Source organism: Dermacentor albipictus, chromosome 7 (assembly GCF_038994185.2).
Source record: "Dermacentor albipictus isolate Rhodes 1998 colony chromosome 7, USDA_Dalb.pri_finalv2, whole genome shotgun sequence".
NCBI classification, from domain to species: domain Eukaryota; kingdom Metazoa; phylum Arthropoda; class Arachnida; order Ixodida; family Ixodidae; genus Dermacentor; species Dermacentor albipictus.
The window spans coordinates 124,677,635-124,703,633 of record NC_091827.1 but is presented as its reverse complement, the minus strand read 5'-3'; the positions used below and the strand labels follow the sequence as shown (position 1 = coordinate 124,703,633).

The 25,999-nt window shown below is 45.7% G+C and overlaps 1 protein-coding gene across 1 annotated transcript in view; it reads right to left on the bottom strand.

Annotated features, from left to right (window-relative positions):
• Positions 1–850: 850 nt before the first annotated feature.
• Positions 851–25,999, bottom strand: part of LOC139048151 (tubulin-specific chaperone C-like) — a 62,143-nt gene continuing 36,994 nt past the window's right edge. The window contains exon 5 of the mRNA XM_070522680.1: positions 851–1,452. Within this exon, the coding sequence (XP_070378781.1) occupies positions 900–1,452 (553 nt within the window). The 3' untranslated portion in view covers positions 851–899. The remainder of the gene's footprint in view (positions 1,453–25,999) is intronic.

Sequence of the window (25,999 nt, the reverse complement as noted above, 5' to 3'; positions counted from 1 at the left end):
AGCTTCAAGAATGCACTCGCAGCCCCCCCCCCTCCCCCTATGCGCCGTGAATGAGTTCTGCTTCATGCTGGCGGGCACGTCTCTCAATGGACCAAAGCGAGATTTGCCCGTGGACGTCGTTGCCTTTCAGTGCTACTTAGCGCAGCAGTTTTCTCAGTTGGTGCCATTGCAAGTGAAGTAGTAGGCGGTGTGTGCGCACCGCTGATACATGTTGGAGCTGCACTCTGTAGGCAAGGAGGCGTCACAGGCTAGTCAGATGCGAAAGAGAAACCATGTGTGGAAACAGCGTCGTCACCCCAGTAGAAGGCCCCCACCAGGCTACACCGCATTGGTGCCTTTACTGGGCTGAGACTACCGAAGCGCTAACTGTCGGCACTCGTTAGTGTCATGATGCAGTACTTCACTTCACCGCTCCTAGATGGCAGCGCTATTTTATGCATTCTCGCTGATGTCGCATCCATTACAGGAAGTTGATGGTGGACTCCGGCACAAAACACTTTCGTGCTAAAAAACGAATTGTTAATCCATAGCAATATTGGAGCACATAGTAAAACATTTTAACTTGATGCCGATAGCTTAAATTGATGCTGATAGATGCTGAGAAAATGGTTTAGCAGCAGACCTTTCTTTGAAAATGCTCTACGAGAGTGCGTGTGACTGCCACTAGAAGGCCTTCGAGATATCGAGGGAGTTCCATGAAACTTTGTAGACTCAATTGACTTTTGACTCGGTCTCCGTCGGATCTGCTCATGTAGCAGCGCCCAATATGCTGTTGAGTTAGAAGACTATCGGTTCGAAGGCCTCCAAAGTGCCTGTGTGACACCTGCATTAAATTAAAAACTGCAATGTGTTCATTCACAACAACGGGTGTCTTTATTGTGCCATGTGTTCCTATACCCCTATACAGTGTCGCCAAGTGACATCCGTGACAGCTTCCAGTTGGGTGAAGGCTGATCTGCTGCAAGCCAGTTGAAGTCGTCCACTTTGTTCCAGTTGTTGACAGTCTTGTCTAAGCATGATGCACACCAGTCTCGCTCGTCTCCGTCATAAGTGAAGTCGTACTTGGCAAACAGGAGCTCTTTTGAGTCTTCGATAATGGAGCGTGCCTGAATGTGCACTCTGAATTCGCACTTGTGGCTGTTGTGTACTCGCAGCTGCTGACAGGCGATATGAAACGTGCAACGCTCGCACTCTTCCACGAACACTGAGGTGGCCACAGGTCCGCACCGGATGTGGCAGTTCTTGAGCCGGCGTGCGAACAGTGTCGCTGGACAGCCATGGACGGTCACCTCGCAGGTGTCGAGAGAATCGAGTTCCATGTCCTTGCCATTGACGTCAGACAGCATCAACGTTTCCCCTGATCTGCCTTGGAAGCCCAAGGTGGAGGCGTTCTTCAAGGCATCAGCAGGGAAGCCTGGCCTCGACTCGCATTGCCCCGTGGATCTGGCATCACTGCACACAACAATTTATGACAAGTGTCAATGTGACACTGCAATGTAATCATACCAGCAGCTACAATGACAAAAGTGTTTGGTAAAAAAGATCCCCAACCTCCTGTGAATTTCATTTCATAAACTCGTATTCCCTAATACCTGTGCCGCAAGGGCACAAAAAATAAACATGCTAATCACTTAAATTTTAATTCCATTTGCATGACACTATACAAACAAACCTAATGTCATTTGCTTTAATGTTATTTGTTATAGCTTCCGCCAGAACTCATTCGACTGAGAAATGCATACTCTCAATGTCATAGCTTGTGCAGGGCAGTATAATTAAAGCATCTGAATCAGTCTCCTAAACTACAACACTCCCGTAAGCAGTTGTAGTACTCAGTAAGCTTCCTAAGGTTGGCACTGCAATGGCTTCAACGTGGCAAGGTGCTAATTTAGACCTGGGCTTCAGATTTGGCATGCAATGGCTGAAGTTGTTATGGATGGTTGTAACGTTGTAAAAGACGGCAACAAACTGAAGCTAACACCATGGTATGCTTACTTTTACATTTCTCTATTCATTAAGGCACACTAAACTTGCAAATGCATGTTTATTTTTTAATTAGTGCTCTAATAACCTCACACTGGAAGATGCTGTCATCAACATTGTGTCAAATGCAATTAAATTTGGACATGTGGCAGCTCCACTGCAAAAAAAATGTAATTTGGGAATTCAAAATATTCTTGATTACTGTATTTACTTTTACTTGCGTAATGTTTGCACCCCCCAAGTTGGCCATCAAAAATTAATTTTTTTATTTCCTTAAGTAATCATCGCACCCTCAAAAATTGCTGCAACGACCGTTGTCAACTTCATCCGACATCAATGCTTACACGACTCGGGCTATGTTGGGTCAGGGTCACCTTATTTGTCCATTTTGTGACTCTAGGTGTACAGTCGAAACCCGCGGTAACGAAATCCCGAGGGAACGAAATTCTCGCCGCAACGAAATATTTTCGGATCCCCGGCGAACAGCCATAGGAGTCAATGCATTTCCTATCTCGCGACAACGAAACTTTTTTCTATAGCAATCCCTCATCAACGAAATTTTCTGAAACGACAGACCGCAAATAATCTACTCATGTAACACTAGTTGCGTCCGGAAGCTGCTCAAATGCATTTGTTGTGCGCTTAAATTGCATTAACTACCGCCACAGCACACTTGCGTGGCCGCCACCATTATTGTTTACAATAAAAAAAGCCTCGTACCACCTCTCGCGACAGACGACAGCGATGATGATGATGATGGTGGTGGTGGTTGTTAGCCCGTCGCAACGGGGGACTCCGCAGTGTCCGGGCCAAAAATGCAATTACCATTTAAATGATACAAATAAAAAAAGACAAGAACCGTAGGCGATCTCGCAGTGAGCACATTTTATTTAATCCTGTGTGCCATTACAGTTTGTGCTAAATGCGGAGCGAAACGCCTGCGTGCGTGGCAGCCAAATCGACATCTACTACACGTGAAGGCTCCGATTACCCGGATGACGCTTTAGCATAGATATGGTGGCTAGAGGGGGAGGTGTCAGCATCGGCTGGGCTGCGCCGCGTGTGGCGGTGCGGCATTTTTTCATGACAGCGACAGGTGGCGCGCTCGTCGTCTCCGAGATGCCTAGCGTGATGTGTTTGAGCAATCTCTCTGGCTCCAAGCGGGCATCGTGAAGTCTGTGGTGAAGTTAGCTTCGCCTTCCCCGCTTTTGTTTGCTCGTCATAAGAAGTTCTGAGTAGCCTTCTTGACCCACGCCACTGGAAAAATTTGGTCGGTATGCAGAGTAAGCTGGATGATCTCCTGGATGTGGGCCACCTAAATGAAGTTCACGAGATGGTAAAGCATTGTGATGCGATCCCAGATCATCGTGAAATGGTGGGATCAAATAGCGACTCTCGCATACCCTACTACGTTAGCGGGTATGTTACCAGGAAAATGCTAATGAGAACAAAGTGTGAATAGTGTTCTCTAGCTGTTGCTTCAAGCAAAAGACTCGCGCTTGCTTCCGGAAGAGTCGTGTGTTACCAACCACATGGATAGAGGTGGCCTACTTTACCCATCTCAGGCACTAACAGACTTGGTTGCTGCGATGGAAGATGCCTTCACGCATTGTTTCAGCTTTAACAAGTTGAAGGCTGACAGCATCATGGGCCTTATTTCCTCCCTGTCAATAAATGAGCTGGATATGGTTGGCTGTGCGCAGCATAGCGTAGAAATCACCAACAAAGTGATACGGCTTTTTGTCATCACGAGGTTGCACGTCCTTGTCGCAGGAGAGAACGCATCGAAGCAAGGGAAGCGAAAAAAAAATTAAGTACCTCAAGTTGAGGCGCACAACATAACTGCATAATTGCAAAGTTTATATCAGCAAGACCAACATAAAGCGTTTGTATATGTAAAACAGGAATTGTTGACATCACATTGTATGCCCAGAAATATCTGCATATCTGAACAGAATTTCCCACCTGACTAATTATTGTTTGCACTGCACCTTGTTCACCGTTTCTGGGTATATACCTCCATTACATATTGGATTTGCGCTCCATTTCGTGTCATATTGTTTGTTTGAGAGCTAACAACCATGTATATAGAGTAGTGTGTATTATTTTATTAACAATAAATAATCTTTTTAAGGCATTTTCGGCAATATTTGAGCGGTACTAAATACGCGAACTTAGTTTTTTGCAGGTTTCTAATATTGGAAACCAAATTTCCCTTAACGCTCTCATATTGTGCTGAGTTTTGACCATTGGTGCCTACAGTTCTACCTTTCATTGGAAAATTAAATAAACTTGAAATAATCATGGTTCACTCGAGCGGCCCGTTTCAACTGAGGCGCGCACTTCAATGAGGCGCGCACCAACCAGTAGACGATTAGGACAAGCGCCTGTAGCTCAAGGCACTAATAAAGTCACGCCAGACATAACTGCATACGGCACCCCATAATAGTCCCTTAAAATGTTAAAGCGGCACTGGCAAACTGCAAACAACCGCCTACTGCGGAAGCTTTCTGTTTGGTGCAATTACGTGTTTCACAAGTGTTGCACTGAGCGCGAAGCTAAAGCGCGGCGATAAAATGACCAAAATTTAGTACATAGTACGTTAGGCCAGCTGCAGTGATAAAGTCGCCTAGCCTTTAAAATGATTTTCCGATGCGCGTATTGCGCCCCAAGAAGCTGCGGAGCGAGAAAGCACTTCACAGCGGAACCAAATAACCGCAGCGGACCTTAGCCAGCGTACGGGAGGCATCTCGGAGCCGACAGCAGCGCCGCCGCATCGTCCTGAAAAAATGCTGCCTCTCCGGCGCTCCGATGCCGACACCTCCCCCTCTAGCCACCATAGCATAGAGAAAGGGATTGAACAAGAGCGGACACTCGGGGCGCTATTCTGGACATTCCGCCATTTTCTTCGATGCGTGACGCACGCGCGACGCAAACAAAATGGCGCTGGTGGCCCGGTTTTGCTTACGTAACGTGACGCCAACTTGACGTTTTGCCTAAGAAACTGAAATGAAGGCACTGAATGTAGCGTTATCGGTAAAGCAAAACAGTTTTCATCCGCAGTAAAAATAAAGCAGCAATCTCAAAGCGTATGATTATTCTGTCGAAAACGCTTCTCGCTTCCGTCGTCTGCTGCGTACAAGCCGTCGTCTGCTTCAATAGCTAGGATGCGTGTCCCTGGAAAATGGAATGAGTCATCGCATGTTGGCGCCAACGCGCTTGTTTTCTTTCTTGAGACAACATACGCGACCTACCAGTGGTGATGCGCGCACGTTCTAGGCCACGTTATCGCTATTTCGTGAAACGCAAGTGACTCAGCCCGACTCGGCTGGCTGATAAACGGCCGAATATCACCGACAGCGTTGCGCGCGCCAGAGATATCCACTAGAGCGACGCAAGCGCCGGCGCTGCTATCTCTTGTTCATTTCGCTGGTTTCTCGCACCGTGGGAGGAAACTTCAAGGCGCCGCCTTGCGTACATTTCTTTTTATAAATTAGAAAGAGGCCGTTGTCATAACGTCTGACTGTGCGAAAAGGCATCAATCTCGATTACAATACAAATGCAGCAGTGAAAAGTGGATAACATTGCTGAAAGCTTGCTATGTTCAACCAATAATATTTCGTATAAACGCGTTCTTTTAAAAAATGATGGCCCCAAACACAAATGTCAACACCACCCGAGAGCGATGCAAATACTATGAGCACGCGTTATGAACAAAAGATTTTTGTGGCGCCAAACGACGGGGAAAATGTGGCGATACGCATTCCTCTCGGCTGCCATTGCATATGGCTGCTCATTAGCATAATTCGCGCGGCTCGTCGCAGCAAAAATTATGGCGGAAAATCTCAGCAATGGCGGCCCAGTGCAACGTCACGCATCGTCAAAATGACGATTACGAAACAGCCCTTCCTGTGACGCTCCTCACGAGATATTCCTTCAGCCAATCAGCAAGCTGGCATGGCGCATATCTTGAATCGCCACCACATGTTCGCGCAATTGCAGATGCATTGCACTGGCTTCTGCACGCTACCGCTCACATTCTTTTTGAAGCACTAACATCACAATATATCTGCGAAGGACCGAAAAAATGTATTAGTACATAAAATTTGCAGCTCCACGTCACGTTTCGTCATCTCAATGAAAACGCAAAATGACATTTCGCAAAACTTCCGCTTCCCGGCAAAAATTTCAAGGCACGTGAGCTCGCCACAGCCAATCAGAGAGCAAACATGGCGGATAATGGTGGCCGTGCAGCCGCCATGCGTGTCCAGAATAGCGCCCTCGGCGAAAATTGGAAACAAGAAACACGTCACGCTATAGTATTAACATCGACGAATTGGGGTGGCGAGCATCGAAAAAAAAAAGAATAATGTGGAATGAAATTAACAGAAATTTTTATTTTTTTTGTTCCTTCCCGGAAAAATTAAAAATATCTGCGTAAAAATTAAATTAAACTTTGCGGCTTACTTCCATCGCCTAGCGACAGGCGAACCGGCGAATGACGAGCCAGATGTTTGCGTCATTCGTCAGACACACTGCCGAAGCGAGAGAGACCGGCCGCGCATCTGAGCGTTGGACTGTTCGGGCACCCGTCTGCCTGTTTTTCTATTTTGGGATTATATAGCCTGGTTTGGTGGCCTCCCGAAGAATTATTGCACTCATTCGGAACTTCGACATGGCAGCACTGCACTATTGGACTACGGCAAGGTGAGAAACTTTGTTCGACAGTCTGTGACGCACTTCAAGCAATTAGGCTTACTGCCCGGCAACTAGGTTAGACTTGTGACGCAGTTAACGAAAAACAGCGTGGCCGTCGTGGAGCAGTTAATTTGAATTAAAGAATCGTACTGGGAGATGTTTGCGACGCTTCCTGTAAGCCCCAATATTGTTTTAACTAATTTCGGTAGTTTTTGGGCACGCTAGTTGCACAGGGTGCTGTGACGCAGTTTCGCGTGTACTGAATTTTACTGCGACAAGTTTTGGCGCTTTCTCTGACTGCCACCATTATTGAAACTAACTCCATTACTTTTTGGGCTGCCATTCAAGCGCAGTGGGCGCGCCTGGCACTGACTCGGTTAGCGAAAATCAGCTCGGCCGTGGTGCGCGGTTGCGCGCTTTAATGCACTGACAAGTTCATGGCGCTTTTCTTTCTCTGACGCCCAACATTGTTGAAAATTATTTTCGATACCTTTATGTTATGAGGCCCGCTCGCCGCGCCTGTTGTGACGCAGCGAAAAGCAGCTCGGCCGTCGTGACAGTTAGTTTGGCGCGTACTGAATCTTACTGCGACAAATTTGTCGCAATTTTTATGTCCCCGCAACAATTTAAGCCTTCTTTCGGTACCCACACTTGTCGAAAACGCGACGAGCAATCGTCAAGAGTGATAACACGGGAGTGCGTTGCTTGCGCTTGCAGAACGCACAAGTGATAAGCCAAGGAGCTCAAACGCCAGGAACTAGTAACTCGAAAATTCTGTCTTCTGAACGGCACCCACGCATTTTGTCTTGAGTGCGAGTAGGAGGAATTCTGCGAGCGTCCAGCATGTTCTGGTTGAGAGCCTGTGTTGTGGCCACCTCTGTGTATTCGTAGCGTACTATCGCGTCGGTTGTAGCCAAGTTCGCGAAACGCGCCGTTGCCCGCGCATTCGTGCTATTAAAGTGCAGGAAATAAGTATTGGGAAAAGGGGAATGCTTGAAATTAGAATGTTTGTGGTATGTACGGTATTGCTTGGGATGAGTTGGGTATTTTCCACGCCGTGTGTGTAAATACGAACTGCTTTTGTTTGTAATATGCCGCCCACTCACCACTTTCGCACGCTTCGCCTCTACAGGCATTATTCTTACATGTTCATACCAAAATAACGCTTGTAATTTTTTCAGCTCACGTCGTCTGGTGGAGCTTCCTGCGGAAACTACTGCTGCTTACCTGGTGCCACAACGTTGGATGAATGCACAAAAAGCCCGCGACGAGCATTTACGAAGAATAAAGTAAACGTTAATTTTTCCACATTTCACAAGGTGTCTTGCGTCTTTATGAAATTGCTCGGGGCACATATTCAATGGTGGCTTGTGAAGATCGTTCGCAATCAACCTTACTTAATAAAATAATTTGCAATTAAGCATTTCATAAATAAGAAATATGTAAATAAATATTTGCTGCAAAAGCAAAAAAAAAAAACGGAGCCGACGTGACGCGCACCAGCTAGAATTCAAAACACGCGCGCACAAAACCGAAATCGGAAGTGTGCTTCAAGTTTTAACATCCATGGCTTGGTGCGCTGCAGTCAATTCGGCCGCTGGGCTCTATGGGAGTGTCCGCTCTTGTAGTATTCCTTTCTCTATGGCTTTAGTATCAGTGGGCTTTGTGTACCGCCGCACATGGTCATGTGCTCAGTGTCGTCTGTGCTAGAGTGCGTCAATTGTGTGTCTCTGTGCCAATCGGACCATTTGCTTTGACAGCCTGCTAAGATGCCGCCTCCAGCCAAAAAGAGGAAATTTATGACACTGCAGGATAAGGCTGCAATTATTCCCGCGTACATGGCAAACTTGTGGACTGTACGACCAGCCTCTCCGTGCAAGGTATCCTCGCACCGCTGTCTGCCTCTTCGCAACCAGCTTCGCATTCGCCATCATCAGAATTTGCCTCTATCCTCAGTGAATTTCCTGAACTTACCAAACCTACCAATTTGGAACTTCCAGTGCGGCACACTGCGACGCGCCACATCGTCACCACGGGTCCTCCAGCGTCCTGCAAGCCACGACGTCTTGCTGGAGACCGCCTCCCCACACAGCTCGCAGAGAATTTGATCACATGCTGCAGTTAGGCATAATCTGCCCATCGTCAAGCAGCTGGTCATCTGCCCTACATGGTGCCCAAGCGTGACCCCGGAGATTGGCGCCCTTGTGGAGACTATCGTGCATTGAATGCCCGCACCGCTCCCGACCGGTACCCGCTCCCACACATTCACGACTTTGCTACCACTCTTGCTGGAACAACCATATTTAGCAAGATTGACCTAGTCAAAGCATACCATCAAATTCCTGTGGAACCAGCGGACATACCGAAGACTGCCATCACAACACCTTTTGGCCTATTCGAGTATGTCCGCATGCCTTTCGGGTTACGTAATGCAGGCCAAAGTTTCCAACGCTTCATCAATGAAGTCATACGTGGTCTGCACTTCGTCATCGCCTATATTGATGATCTGCTGGTGGCAAGTTCTTCACCATAGCAGCACGCTGACCATCTGCGGTTGCTGTTTTCGCGACTGCAGGAACATGGCTTAACTCTCAACACAGCCAAATCTGTCTTTGGTGTTGACAACGTCGAATTTCTTGGACACCTTGTCACACCTGAAGGAATCAAGCCATTGGACAGGAAGGTTCAAGCTCTGCGGAATTTTCCACGTCCAACGTCGCTTCGCAAGCTCCGCGAATTTCTCGGGCTTCTGAACTTCCATCGACGGTTCCTGCCGAATATAGCGCGCATCATTCTACCTCTGACCGACATGCTGAAGGCTCCAAAGGCACCATCTGCGATCTTGGAGTGGACATCCGAAGCAGACGCCGCCTTCCAAGAAGCCAAGAATGCCCTGGCACAAGCCACCCTCCTAGTGCACCCCCTAACTGACGCACCCATGCGGCTCATCACCGACGCCTCCTCCAGTGCCGTTGGTGCAGTTTTACAACAATTCCAGCACAATCTGTGGTGTCCACTCGGTTTCTTTTCGCAGAAGATGAAGCCGGCAGAAACTCGATACAGCACTTTCGACCGCGAACTCCTCGCTGTCTACCTTGGCATTCGCCACTTTCGCCACCTTCTCGAAGGTACCGTGTTCCACGTACTGACGGATCATAAGCCACTGATATTCGCTTTCCGTGGAAACCACAGCGCACACACGTCCCGGCAAATCCGGCACCTGCATTTTATTTCCGAATTCACGACCGACCTACGGTACATCGAAGGACCCGTTAATGCGGCTGCCGATGCCCTGTCACGTGTCGATGCGCTTTCCACTGCTGCTGTGGATTTCGACATCATCGCAGAGGCACAACATTCTGACAACGAGCTGCATGACCTGCGTGCAGGGTCCACATCTGTCTCGTTTGCTGAGGTGCCACTGCCGTTCTCCTCCGGTACGATTGTCTGCGACATGTCAACAGGCTGTGCCCGTCCATTTGTGCCTTCCTCGCACCGTCGTCAAGTTTTTGGCAAGCTACACGACTCGAGCCATCCTGGTGTTCGCGCCACTCAGCGCCTCATCACCTCCCGTTATGTGTGGCCCGGCATCAACGCAGATGTCCGCCGCTGGGCTCGAGAATGTCAACGCTGCCAACGTGCAAAAACGACCCGCCACACCAAGTCACCACTTCAACCCTTCCGTCCGCCCGACTCTCGCTTTGACCACGTTCACATCGACATTGTTGGTCCACTGTCTTCATCGCGTGGTAAACAATACATCCTCACCTGCGTTGACCGCTACACGCGCTGGCCTGAAGCGTTTCCCGTACACGATATTACGGCGCCAACCGTGGCGTCAGTTTTCGTGGCCGGCTGGATATCTCGTTTCGGCTGCCCCAGCGTGGTAACAACCGACCGCGGACGACAATTTGAAAGTGAGCTCTTCGGAGCGTTAACAAGCATCCTCGGTATCCACCACATCCACACAACTGCATACCATCCGTCAGCAAATGGAATGGTGGAAAGGCTTCACCGCCAGTTGAAAGCCGCCCTCATCGCCCGCGACGCTCGAACTTCATGGGTCGACGAACTGCCGCTAGTTCTACTAGGTATTCGGTCGGCCATAAAAGAGGACCTCGGGTGTACTGCTGCCGAAATGGTCTACGGGACGACACTACGTCTACCCGGCGAATTCTTCGCACCACCTGCAGTCCCCAACCTCTCGCCTCCTGCCTACGTTGAGCAACTTCGGTCGCTCTTTGAGCGCTTGCGACCTACATCACCTCGACAGCGCTCCACTTACGACGTTTTCGTAAGCAAAGACCTCGCTGCCTCAACTCACGTTTTCGTGCGCCGCGAAGGCATCCGACCCGCCCTCACTGCACTGTACGACGGCCCGTTCGAAGTGCTACAGCGCGGAGAAAAGACTTTTACTGTTTCTGTGAACGGCCGTGAAAACGTGATTTCAATCGACCGTGTGAAGCCCGCGTACATGGCAAACTTGTGTGTTCCTCTTGCACTCCCCACTCGTTCCCCGCCCGATTCTCCCCCATCCGAACCCTGCCCCGTGAGTAAACACCTGTCCTGGGCATCAGCGCGACAGCAGCGACCTTTGTATATACGGGGGGGGGCCCTGTAGTGGATCCGATTACGCCGCCGCCGTGAGCGTCTGCACAACGAGCGGATGTTGATGTTCGCGGCGCCGGCCTCCCTGGCGTGGAAGTCACGTACAATAAAGTTTCAGTTTCACCGCCGCTCGGCTGCTCGCCAGTCGCTCTCAAAGTTCGTTCTCTTCTCTCTGCGCGCGTCTGTCTATAGCGGACGCATTTCGCGCCCCTATAATTACCCAAGCTGAAAAGGGCAGGAAGAAAATGGATATCGCCGAAGAATTTGGAATTGCGTGCAGTTCGATATCGACGATTATGAAAAACAAGGCCTCCATTTTCGGCGCACTCGGAAATGGTGTGAGTGCGAAAAACAAAACGGTGAGCGCTGCGGCTTTTCCAGACGTTGACAAGGCGGTGTTTGCATGGTTTTGTGAACAGCGTACCAACAAAGTGCCTCTGTCTGGCAGAGTTCTTCAGCAGAAAGCGCTGGACTTCGCATGCATTCTCGGGCACGCTGATTTTAAGGCTAGCCCTGGCTGGTTGAGCCGTTTCAAAGCCCGCCACGACATAGTGGCCAAAGTCATTTCCGGGGAGGCAGCAGCCGCCGACTCTTTTACAACGTCGTCGTGGCTGCAGACCAACAAAGAAGTATTGGACCAGTACAAGCCCTCGGACATTTACAACGCAGATGAGACGGCCTTATTCTAAGAGATGCTGCCATCGAAGACCCTGGACTTAAAAGGCCAGAGATGCCGCGGGGGGAAACACAGCAATCGCCGAGTAAAGGCTGTTTCACATGCTGCGACTGCAACGACGAAAATCGGTGCTGTCGCACGCGTCGCAATGCGATTTTTAGAGGGCTCATTTCACATGATTGCGATTTCAACAATGCGACTGGTGCGACGCCCAGGGTTGCTTACTGCCAGGTTTCGTGACACACGGTGCATGATTCTTTTATTTTAGTGAATAAAACGTTTACACTATAATATTATTGACTTCTCTTGATTAGAAGCAAATAATATGTGCGTTTACTAATTTAAGAACGTTAGTTAAGATTTGTCTTGGGGTGCGCGACGGCGGTTTTGTTAGTTCAGTGCGACATCGCGCACGTAAACAGCTGTTCGTAGGTGGTTCAGCCAGCGATTCTTTATTCTATGGTTCAGCGTTGTGTGTTGTCTTATCTACATTCTATGACCGTTTCGTTCTGCCTGCGCTTCAACAATCTACAAGATGACCTATCGACAAGTTCATATAGCTACCCTCACCGTATATGCAGTATTCGGAATTCGGCTGCCACGAAGTTGTGTCAGCCCAGCAAGATCCTCGCGCTACGCGTGCTCGGCGTCAGCTTCTGGAGAAACGATGCGTGTATATTGCCCGTCATTGCGCATATGTGGTGCCTGCTCCTAGCCATATTCTTACGCCAAACGCAACAAGAAGCACCAACCCGAACGCCCGCGTGTGCCCCTGAACGAAGCCTCAAACGATCAGTGTGATTAGGACGTGGAATGAAAACTGTGTTGTGAAATCCAACCTTAGCGCTAGCCTGGTTCGTCCATCGCCGTGCTTGCGCTGCGAATATATATATGGGAGCCTTCTCTAAATATTTCTAAAGGCGCAAAAGCCGACGCATTAAATGTTTCGAGCAGTTACCGTCGCTTTTGTAGAAACCTGTACGTTGTAATATAGCATTCTAAAAGACACGCTTCTCGTCCACTTTGTTGTCCCGTGTCTCGCGCTGGTAGTATACTCGGAACTTCTAACAAGAAGACCATATCAATACGCGCTATTCATAATGCAGGATCGTAGGCCCACGGCAGGCGCACTTGCCGTAGAATTTTTCAGCTTTCTGCTCAGCCTCGCACGCCTCTCACGGTTAGCCTGTTTTGTGGAAATAAATATTATTATTATATTATTAATGTTATTAGATATTATAGTTTCTTCACTGTAATTTATAGCAATCATCCAGATTTCTTAAGCTAGTCATGCATTTAACCTGTATTAGGTCAACATTGTTATGACATGCTTATGGGAGTCATTTCAAACTAGATTGCTCAGCCAGAGAAAGTACAAGTGCAAGCTTCAATGTTTATTCCAATTTCGTATTCCTAAACAGATTATATTGGCAGAATTTTATGCCTGCTTGCATTTCCTGCAATTCAATGTTCAGAGCTGGAAAAACTGATTCCTTTTCTTGCTGCCGAAAGGCTGCTCCAATGTCGATAGCAAGCTATAATTATTCATTTCGAAAGTGTTAAGCAATGACTATATGTCTAAGCATATCAATGCGTTTTTGTTCCACGAACACAATAAAGTTTTTCTCTCCCTCTCATTGACAGCCATGGAATGAAACCATTCACTTTCATAAGTATCAGGATGCAAACATTCTGGAGATTGTCCTGAGCATTTGTCTGCATCCTATAGTGTGCATGTTTGTATTAAGTTCTCGTGTTACAATTGCAGTGATCTACACATATTGTTATATTGCAACAAACTAATTTATTTCACCTTGTTTTCAAATCTACCATGTGGCCATGCAGTAATACCATGGCCCATGCATTAATAAGCAAAAAAGAAAACTGCAGATTCAGTGTAGGTGTTGGAATCTATGCAAAGTGAGGTGTCTGTCAAGTGGTCAATTAAATGCTGTTAAAGTAACTGCGATATATACAATTTGTCTTATTTTCAACAATCCAACATGTCATCTTTTGCAAGGTTTGCTTATGCACCGCATAGGTCACAACCTTAATGTCATGTAATCTTTATGCATTACACTGTTCACAAACCATACCGAAACGCAAATGGTAGTTAATGTAGATGCACGCTGCGAGACATCAACACAGTGACGTTTGTTGAGCAAGGAATGGTGCGAGGTGTATGCAGATGAATGAATGACGTGCTTATGTACTTATTTATATACCTCGCAGGCTGCAAGGTTGGAGTATTATGCAAGGGGGAATAAGAAAGTTGTTACATAAGGAAGAAGGGCACAACATTAAGAAAAAAACCAGCAAAAAAAGCAGTACCAATACATTGCACCAACTAGCCCAACATGTTTTACTGGCACAACATTATACAATACTTGACAAACAATAACAGAAAAAGTTACTGCCCATGCACCCTGTACAGACGGTAAACCAGCGAAGCTGAAATGTGCAGCCCCAGTGTTTATCACTGGGTTAATTCCAATGGTTTATTCAAGTCTTTCTATATTATTGGTTATGTCTGTGTTTCTTAATGAGGTTATGCACATGTTTGGCTTGGGTTTATCACATTGTTTATTTGGAATGCCACACATTGCACTTTGCAAGATCACCTTCATAAAAAGTGCAATGAGTGGTTCATTGTGTTAATCCAGCGGGTCCATCAAAGTTTCTGAATACTGTTATGCACTTGTGTTTTGTAATGCGTTAATCATAATGTTTATGACTCAGTTATGCACTGTAGTTACGAAGTGACACACCGGGGCTGCACATTTCATTTAATTAAATACAGGGACACATTTTCGAACCTATTGGGAAGTCTGAAAGAGACTGCTGCACGCGTGCTCTGCTGCTAGAGAGAAACGATGTCACTATCGGTCTAGCCAATGGCCCACCACACCTTTACTGTGAGATAATAATGACATCATGATCTTGTCTTAACCCCATCCCCCTCTGTGTCCCTTCCCTGCAATAATACGCAGATAAATGTATGTTTGAAATGCATAAGCATTTCTATGTCTACCCAACAATAAATGTCTCCGTCCATCATGCAAGACGAATGCAATGGCTCACACCCCTACACTAGGGTTTTTGGGATTGGAGCATGAGTGTTTCACATAGGCATATACAGCTTCACTGTAAAAAGAATGAACACCTTTCTGCTAGAGACCGAGACAGTCATGAGGTGTATTAACAAATGAAAGTTTATTTAACATGCCGAGTAAATGCTGTTTGATAAGCAATAAATCGAATTTACACAAAAAGCAGAAGCAAGATCTGATGTGTGTCAATACAGATCCCAACAGGAAACGCATCCATCTCTGAAAGTGTAATAGCGACCATGCTGACACAAGATTCTCCCAGTGTATTTGCATCTACAGCATCCATAATTTCTCTAGGCAGCCGATTTCCACAGAATGCTAGCTTCTTCCTCTACGATGCACTCTCCACATCTGAATGTGCATTGTAGAGGAAGAAGCTAGCATTCTGTGCAGATCGGCTGCCTAGAGAAGTTACGGCAGCTGTAGATCTAAAAATGCTGGGTTAATCTTGTCAGCACAGCCTCCGTTAGAAATGGATGCATTTCCTGTCAGGAAACGCACATGAATTTTTGCTTCTCCTTTTTGTGTATGTTCAGTCTATTGCTTGTCAGCGAGCATTTACTCGGTGTGTACATTAAACTTTTGGTTGTTAAATCATATCGGTTTTCTTGTTTGTCCTATGTGTTCTCTGGTGCCATTTGCAGCCAGGCTATTCGTTTTTTTTTTTTTTTTAGGCTGCAACAAGTCACTTTAATGGCCCTCATGATACCTTACAAAATTTTTTATTTGGCCAATGTAGCAAGAATGTACAGTGTGAAGCAGTAAGAACAGGGTATGCTAACTTCTAATTAAAAGGTCTATTGTGAAAATGCAGTGATCTATAAAGGCTACCACGAAGTAGTACAGCAATAAAACCTGATAAAGACTAGTGCTTGATGAAACCAAACATAAAAGCAGGAAAGGGAGAAAATACATATAGATATACAAGTCCAGGGAAAAAAACATTGTGATCACCAAGTGTGCATGTGGCTACCTTCCAGGAAACTCATTTTTTTCCCAATGGCATGGAACTGGAAGAATGTGCTTGCATAAGGAAGCGGTCAGTCTGTCTATTGGAATAACAACAGTGTTTCCTGAAAGGTGCTGGCATGCAGGATTGGCAATTGTAATGATTTTTTCCTGCACTTGGAATTTTTCTCTATTTTCTTTCTGTAGCATTTTTATTTATGTTTGGCTGCATCAAGCACCAATTTTTATCTATCCTTCAAAGATGTCTTTCTTTTTGTGAGGAAAACTCGGGGAAGGCAGGAGATGGAAATTCAAGATGATGAGCAACATGAGAACAAGGTGAAAGTAGGAGCCAACGTTTCCACACGTGGACCTTGAAGAAGACAAGTCCACTTGTCGAAATGTTGGCTCCTGCTTTCACCTTGTTCTCGTCCTGCTCATCGTCCTTTTTTTTCTGGTAATTTATATGACTCGCCACATTTTTACAAATGAACCTCAGTTGAAAGTTAGTCCTCATCCATATCTAGTGTCATCCTGTTGATACTGCTTCACGCTATGCACTTTTGCAACATTTGTGTGTGCGCGCGCACACAGGCATGGATTCGGATGTGAAATCGCGCCCTGGGGCAGAGGTATCATTCTTCTGTGCAGCCTCGTGAATTCATTAACTATATTGCAACAGAAATGTGATGGACAGGAACGAAATGAACACACAGAGCGCTTCGTTCTTGTCTGTTGTCTATCTGTTGCACTTTAGTTAATAATGAATACACACAAACTCATCTAGTTTTCAGTTATTATGTCGGGCTTATAAGCCTGCTTGTGTCCTGGAATATCTGCATGGCTACGTATCCTGTAATTTAATTTCTGGCCATGTGCTTGCAAGTCGCGTGTCAATCACCTGATTTTCCTGACAATCTTGTGTGATGTGCAGGCACAGACAGTTTCTGGTGAATCCATGCAGGGTGTTGTGCAGGGTGTAATCTGCACTACAAGTGCTGCTTTGATTGCTTTCAGTTCAGCTTTGCTAGGTATAGGATGACCTGGAATGGTACTCACTTATATGGGGTTTAGTTTATGTAGTGTCGTACTACTGTTACACTGCTATTGCCAGATCAGTGTACTATATGTGCCTTATGTTTGCTTGCATCTTCATGATTAGCAACCTCCTCTGTGTGTTTTGCAGTTGCATATAGTCTTCTGGCCTAATTGTTTGCCCCCATATTCCACGGTATGGGCCTGTTGTGTTTCAAGTTCAGGTACTCCCGACGTTGTGTTTCTGAAGGGAGAGGTAGTCGTCTTTGCATCTCATATGCTAGCTGGCATAGTATCTTGGGACGAGGTTCTGAGCTCTTGAGACAAAGAATTTGTGCTGCAGGCTGCAACTCTACTCCGTCTAGGTGCTTGTTCGTTACTTTCTCATAGAGGTCTTCAAGCATGGTACAGCTGGAAAGACCTGTTATTACTACCCGATGCCTGTATTCAATGAGTTGTCTTTTTGTGTACTGCTGGTAATTCATACCGTACGATACCTTGGACACAAGCACAGCATCTGCGATTTTCTATAGTATCCACTCGTCCACCCCCATTATTTCGAGATTATTCTTTTCACCAGATGTGGAAGTTGCATCCAGGCACTGCATAATTGTTTCACCCACGTGCTGGCTCTGCCGTCATGGGCTTACACTAGCTGAGGATTTGTGGATGTTGACTTGCGGGCATATTTGTCCAGCTATGAGGATCACAATGTGCAATCTGGGGTAGTTCTTGATTCTAGTCTTTTTTTTTCCGACGTTGATATGAGCCGACTTATCAGAAAGCGAGAGGCCAGACTGGCCAAGAAAGTCTGCAGTGTTGTCGAGGGCTTGTTGCATCATTCTTGATTTCTGTATAAGGTAGCTTTCCCATGGACTGTAATACACCATAGGCTGTAGTGTTTCTTGTAGTATGCCCGTGTTGTTGGTGCATGTGGGTCAAATGTACCTCCAACTCTCACCTGGAATTTTCTGTCTTTCAGAAAGTTACTGTTTAAGTGCTCTACCAGAAATGCTTTTGCTCATCGTTCCTCTTATTAGAGCAGCATGAGGTACTGCTGTTAAAAGCCTTTTCACTCTCTTCATTCTTTCATAAGCGGTATTACACAATGTCCTGCAATAAAGTTTCTGCTGCTTATGGCCCACTCATATCTGCCAAAAGGGACAACTCTTGAAAAAGGTTTTCTTTGTGCTATGTGTGCGACGTAGTATAAGCATTCATGCCTTTTGTACATCTGTAGAACCAGCTTCCTGACAGAGTACTTGCTATACCTGATCATGCTTATTTGTGCAGTGCTGTTGAACAATACATATCGATGCAATGAATATTTACACATTCGAATTATCACGAAAGATGGTTGTTTTACAATTCTGCCCTTTGCTTTCTATTGGTGTTAGATTTTGCATAAGCATGCCCCCCTATGCAATAGTATTTTGAAGTGTAAGGGTTCAATAAAAGGTGATGAACTAAATCTAAGTGCAAGAGCTTTTTTTCTCACCTACGACTCCCATCGAAATGCGACTTCCATGGCTGGCAAATCAACCCCTCGCCTTGTGTTAGCAGCAGAATGCTATAGCCACAGTGGCAGGTGAACAAATTGAAGAACAATATTTCTGTCTATAATTTTTTTTCTTGCCTGTATGTAAGTAAAGTTTGGTATAAGTTTGTCATTGCAAAAAAGCCCAGTTTATGGTCTTTTATTGAATAAGCCACATATTGTGTATAGTTGAAATGCAGAAATTTGTTCTGAAATCCTCGGGTGATATATGTTCTTGCAAGTAGCATGGTATTTCATTACTTATAAAGATAATAATCGCAGAGGATATCGTTATATGGATTTACACACTAATATATGTGATCACAAACTTATTAGAAACTTACTAGAAACATGTAAGGCATGAATGTTTCTGCACACTTGATCCGCTGTGAATGTGCAAGAACTGCTTGTACTGGCTGACTTCACTGCACAGTTTTGATTTACTTTTCTTCAGCGTGTCGTTTTATACTGTTTTATCCCCACAAGAACAGGCCGTTTGCCTGCTTTTCGCATTGTTGCACGAGTTATACATAATTGTGCTGGAGGGTACGTTGTCACTTTGCCAATATAGCAAGCAATTTAATTAATCTGCTAGCTGTACAGTTAATTACCTTGCAGAGCAAGTGTTCATACAGATGCAGTAAGGATACAAAGTCCGCAACATAGTCTATGTTTACTGGTTTCTGTGCAAGAAAAAAAAAAATCTCCAGAGAAGAGGTGCAACTTAACGTGCATGTAATATTTTATTCAAGCCACGGATTTAATGCTACCGTAGCAAATTCATTACGATAGCCTACACTTTTGCTCTGTCAAATTTAATAAGAGGCAAGATAAGCTTTGAAGATGCATCGGGAAATTCATGCTTGAAAACCGACAAGAAAATGCAACTGAACGGTACCGCGTTCAGCGCAACGTAGAAACTTCGGGTACTTTGCTGTCTTGTCATTTGCCCTTGCCGAGGTTGAAATAATTCAAGCTGCTCCGTAAGCGCGATTTTTGCATGCTACTCAACAAAAGAAAATTGTGACGACCTCGTCGTCTGCTGGGGATCGAACACCTCCTAGGACTGACAACTCGCAAAGGCGCACGAAGCAAACGTGAAAATGCACTTCATTTGCTGTGTAGCGTGTCAACAAACGCATAGCAATAGGAGAATGCAATCTGTACAAGTTTTTTATTCTCCCTTAATTCGCGCACGTACCTAATTCGACGATCCACGTCTCCGCGATTGCACTTGTCGTGCGAGACGCCATCAAAACAAACCGGCGAAATAGCTCCGTTGACAGCTCTCCACGCAATTTCGACGGAAAATCGCAGCGATCGGTGCGACGGTGCGACTGTGCGACCAACCGGTTGGTCGCAGCCGAAAATCGGGGGGACGGCACTACGACTGCGATTTTCATTGCAAACGACGGAAATCGCACTTCCGGTGCGACGAAAATCGCATCATGTGAAACAGGCATAACAATTTTGTTGTGCACTGACATCGACGGCACAGATAAACGGCCGCTGCTTGTAATCGGCAGAAGTAAGAAGCCCCGCTGCTTCAAGGGAAATCGTCGGCTGCCCGTACAGTACACCGTGAACCTTAAGGCATGGATGACCCGGGCCATATTTGGCAGCTGGCTCGAGGCCTTCGATACGGACATGCGGAAGGCAGGCAGATCGGTCTGCCTTTTTTTGGCCAATTGCAGTGCCCATCATGTCGATGACGAACTGGGAAACGTGCGCTTGGTTTTTTTTCCACCGAACTGCACTTCCGTGCTGCAGCCGCTTGATCAAGGCGTCATTCGTAGCGTCAAGTGCGCCTACAAGGAGAGGCTGATTCAGCGTCTGCTGCTGAACCTCCAGTTGAAGCATCCCACCGTAGTGGAGATGTTCATGGCGCTTGAGATTGCATGGGTTGCGACGTCGCCAGCCGTGATAGCTAATTGTTTTAATCATGCCGGCTTCATTGCCACTCGGCAAGCATCATGCGCTGATCCAGTGGCATCGCAAGAAGATTCGCCTGAAGGTGCACTAGTTGACAGTGCTGACGGCGCAGTGCCGCCATCGCTGGCCCACGCATGGGATGAACTTTCTGCCGTGACAGATGGTGTTCCGGATGGCCTCAGCATCGATGAGTTCGTTCGCGTGGATTAAGGTGTTGTCGTCCATGAAGAGATGACTGATGAGGTCATCATAAGCAGTGTTTGCCAAGGTGCCGACGACCACCAGACACCAAATCAAGAGAGGACTGCGAACCCGCGGGATGTGTTGAATGCCTTCGATGTAATTCGATCTTTTTTTGGTGAGCACGATGACGACGTGGCAATGGACCACTTCTTGCAGTGCGAGTCGAGAGCAGTAAAATTTCTGCAAGGCAAGACTCGGCAAAGTAAGCTGACTGACTTTTGGCAATAAATTTTTTTTTTGCAAGCCAATTTCCTTCCCCGTCTTTTCTGCCTCATTCTCGCGCTAACAAAATTCCCGCAAAAGCGAAATGTTTTGCTTTCCCCGGCGATTTCGTTATTACGGGTTTCGACTGTAGCTATAGGCTGCAAACACTAAAGGGCCTTCGCAGTTGCTGCTTGTGCAGAACCTATGTTCTTATTACAAAGGTAAGCGCGGTTGGGAAGTGCATAACACAGTGTTTAAATTTATATGAACTGATAACTACTGGCAACGAAAACCCCAACTTTCAGCCAACTTATTTTTCATTTTACCATTTAGCACCTAGAACATTTCTCTAGAAAAGTGTTCTCACATAATTATCGCTCCCCCCAACTTTGCATCAATTTTTCACAAAAAAAGGTGCGAGCATTATGCGAGTAAATATGGTAAATGCGATTTTTCATGCCCATGTGCACAGGTACGGGCAGTCAATGACTACAAATAGCAGTTACCCCCTGACTCCTTCATACATACACCACAACGTCCTGAAAACAAGCCAGTCCCCCTAACTCCCAATACATTTAAATACATGCTGCTGCACTTTCTTGAGTAATGTGCTGAATGAATCCACAAATCAACCCAACAACACAAACTGCCTATTGTGAACACTGGTGCACCAGATGAGCCTGACAAAAGATTGTTAGCTTTAAGTATGCCGTGACGGCATTCACAGTGCACTGGTGATTTCAGAAAAGCGGGGACTGTCCTCTCTATTCAGTGTAAAGACTTTTACCGAGTGTAAACAGGCTTGTTACACTGAGAACACCCTAAGGGTATAAGTGAACAACACAATGAAATTTGTTCAATTGAACAAAAAAATTAAAAATAAAATATTGTCCTAAGCATGCCCTACCTTCCACTTATTTCTTAAAGTAGGATGCCCACTGAATCAAAGGAGAACATTCATTAGTAAATAAGTTGAGAAAGAAATGAACGGAGGTGGAACCGAATGAAAACACTTCTTGTGGAAGCCAGACACTCTACCCGTTGCGCCACAAGGCAGTCATGTTGGAGCTGTTCAGATATTGGTATGAATGCATATGATTTGTCCAGAAATGCACATGATCTACTCTTGCGACTGCTGCACGGTCCAAGTCTAAACAATATTTTGATACAGTAGACTTCCTTAAATTCGACTCGAATTAATTTTATTTTTCGTTTAATTCGATCCCGACTGAAGGTCCAGGACAGCACTCATGCCCAAACTCATTATCTCTATGCTAAAATAGGCCTTCACCGGATAAAGTTGACCAGTAAGCATGCACACGCCTGACCCCTATGGTGACCTCAATAGTGACACATTTACTGGCAGTGTCTGTATTGGCAGAGCTGAAGGGACAGTGAATGCTTTGAACACCCCGTCATCTTTTATCAAAAACGCTTATTTTCTGCCTGCCCTAGAACGATTTTCAAGCTATAATGGTAACTGACAATGTCTGGTTACAGTATTTACCTGATTCAATCGTGCAACCTTTTTTCCCGAGAAAATTGGGCCGGAAATGACGTTCGTGTGCTTTACCACATAATGCTCTATTGTGGCAAAGCTGACTTTAAAAGCTATGTGGCGAAGTTGTCTTTATGAAATCGGCTGCCACTGTACAACACAACACACATTAGACTCTTGCCCATTTTTATTGCAAAAATTCAGCTGCGAGTTAGATTTATACTTTGTTTGGTATTTTTAATGCATTAGTTTTTTACTTTAGACAAACAGAAAGTGCACACGTCCAATTTGGGGGCATGGTAGGATCAGGCAAATACTGCTGAATTATTTAGCAGCGTGTTTTCAGATTTTTCTGTCCCTTGTTCAATTCAACCCACTGGATAATTCAATCAATTTCCTTGGTACTGTCAGAGTCGAATTAACGGAAGTCGACTGTATATACTACAGTTGGTCATAAGTAGCCTGAAACACATCTATCTGCCATGAGTGAAGGCAGTGGAATGACTGGATACCAACCAGAGACATATCATTGCGATTCACAAAATGTTATGTTGCAGTAGTAAATCAATGTGTAGAAAATATAGTGCAGCGTTGAATTAAAATTAAAACAGTCCTTAAAAGTGATAGATGTACTGACATGAAAAAAAAAAATTTAGAAATATGATTGTTACATGTTATACAATCAAGTTATATCATTTTGGTTTTCTGTGGTCTGTATGCTAATTGTCTTGATGAACACTAGTGAACACGCTTGCAATGACTGACTGCTACTGTTATACTCAACCTGCCTCTGAAAGCTGTTCATTGTGATCACAGCTTGAAGTGCCGGCTACTTGCAATGATTTCCACAAATCTAGCTCTGCAAATCCAATGCGTGTGATGGAATCCGTGTGAAGCAAAGTTTTCATGAAGAGGTTAATTAAATGCTAAAACGTACAGTGAGATCTTTACATAACGAACTACATGGGACTGCAGCAAATTGTTCATCACTCTGCAAGGTCATTATAGTTAAAGCCCCAAAATGAACCATTCCGCCTATCAACCCATCAGTTTACCGGACGTCACGGTATGAGCTATCCACAAAAACATTGCAGCTGGCTCTTGGCCTGTACTGTTGCTATAGATTCTGCTGCCACACATCACCACAGCACTGCATACAGAGTTGCGTGCACAAAAGATACGCTGATGCCGAGAAAACCACAAAGAGGAAGCTTCATGTTGCCTAATAAAGCTCAATGTTTCTTTTCGTTCGTTCATTTTTCACATTCCTTGCTGTGGACACTGCAACTGTCGTGCTCGAGGCGGACACTTGAACTATTTCAATGTCTAAGGGCGTGCAAATGACACCATTCGGAAAGCGTGACTATGTGGCATCTCAAGAAGCATGGAGGTTACATTTTTCCATGCACATAGCTGGTACACCTGCAGAAAGAAGTGCAAAAGAACGAAGAGTTGCACCTCCATTGTTAGGCAACACTTGTCTGGGTGGAGCATGCCCTCGTAAAACCTGATGTGTTGTTGCCTCCACAATAGAAAGAAGCCACCCACCCCCGGCCCCCATACCGAGTTTTCTGAACCCATGCACTGCAGCATCAGCTTTCTGCATCTTGATGTCTGCTAGCCTACTCTTCTGGCTGCCATGTAGGATACCCAGAAATCTAACAATCCCCAGACTTTGGAATATTAATTCGTAGTACTGAGGCATTAACAAGACGCAAACAATGAATAACGATTGTTATTCTGAAAAGTTTGGTATTTTGAAGTTTGTAGTACTGAAATATCTTTGAATGGGAAACTATCAGCAGGCAGCAGGGCATTTCTGAAATGCTCTATAATGTGGTGTTCATAGTATTGAGGTTTAGCTGTATATGAGACGCATACCATTGTCTTTATTGTCATCTATTAAATGTGCAATATTATGCAAACCTTATGTTTATTCATCAGGAAAGTCAATTTCAATATAATGCAATGTTTATGATTATGCACCACACCATTAACAATCTAAGCTGAGATGTGAAGAGCAGTTCATGTGAATGCCAGCTGTAAGACATCAATGCAGGGATGTTGCCAGGACAAAGGTTGTTTGTTGAGCGAAGAATAGCGAGGACAGATGTATGCTCAGAAAATTACGACGTCAAGTGGTTAAGGATGGCTAGCATTACTTTTCTTGATTCATTTATGTGTCCACGAACTAAGGAAAGTGTGTGTGCACACATGCTCTCGCTCGAACATGGTCTTGTGTGTACATCACGACGCGAGGCACATGGCTATATGGCAACACAGCAGCAGCCACAGTCCAGGAGGGTTCACCAAGAGAGCTCTGCTTTATGAATCATACAGATTCCGCACACTGTGGGAACTGCTGTAGCTTTAGAGAGTCGGCAAGACAAAACGGTACATCAAGATACATTCGCAGTGAATTTCGCATTTCGGTGACAAGCGTGTCCTGTAGGATTTCTTAGCCACAGTGGCATACCTTGCAGAGTAGCGGCAAGCTTTATTCAGGTTCGATATTCACGAGTGATTACCTTCATGAGGTTACACATGACTACACAGAGAGAGAGAATATATATATAGACAGTAAAACCTCGTTAAACCGTACCTGCTTAAACAGTAGTTTCCTTTTAAAAGTAGTAAAGTCAAATCCCTGACTCAGCGGCCATTGAACATAATGTGTTTTGCATCCGCATAAACCGTACCAGCTTATTGCGTACATATTCATTAACACGTAGTGTTTCGACTTTTCGTCGCAACAAACACGACAGTGCGTCGTATCTATCAGGCGGCCTGCCAGCACAAAATGCCTCAGAGATCAGAACGGCCTCCAAGCGCCCACATCAACCCACATCAACATCAACATCATTTCTGCGCTGTGCCAGAGAGCATTGTGGCATCGTGCCAACAAGGAATCCTGTCACACCGAAGCTCGGATAAAAAAGACGCCGGGTGCCCAGCATAGAAGAAAAATTAGACATTGTTCGTGCTATCGAATGTGACACGAAGTCGGCATTGGCACGTGACAGGGACTTACTGTTGACTACGGTGTGTGGATTTGGAATGCGCAGAAGTTGCTTGGCAGCGCTGCTGCGACCACGTGGAGATGTTAGCTCTGAGGTTTGACTCTTCGCCATTGATGCCTCTGTTGTTGCCGGAATGTTGACTAGCGACAGTCATGAGGACGACACGGAAAGCGACAGCACGGGCGATTCAGGCCCGACAGTGGCAGAAGCTGCACATTACATCAGCCTCATAAATGCAATCGTTGCAACGAGAACAGCACCCCGCAATGAAAAAGGCGCTCCGCGACTTCTGCAGCGCTACCCCCCACATGCACAGAGAACATGCAACGCGCCAACAAGGAATATGCCACGTCAGTGTTTGCCAAGAAGAGGGAGCTGGCTGAAAACCTGGCTTGCAGCTACAGTAAGTTTGAGGCCACTGTCGTCGCTGCTAGGCCACGCGGCACTAAATGAAAATAACACTTGTCGCGCGAAGTGAATAAAATACTGCACATCTTTTTTGCTTTT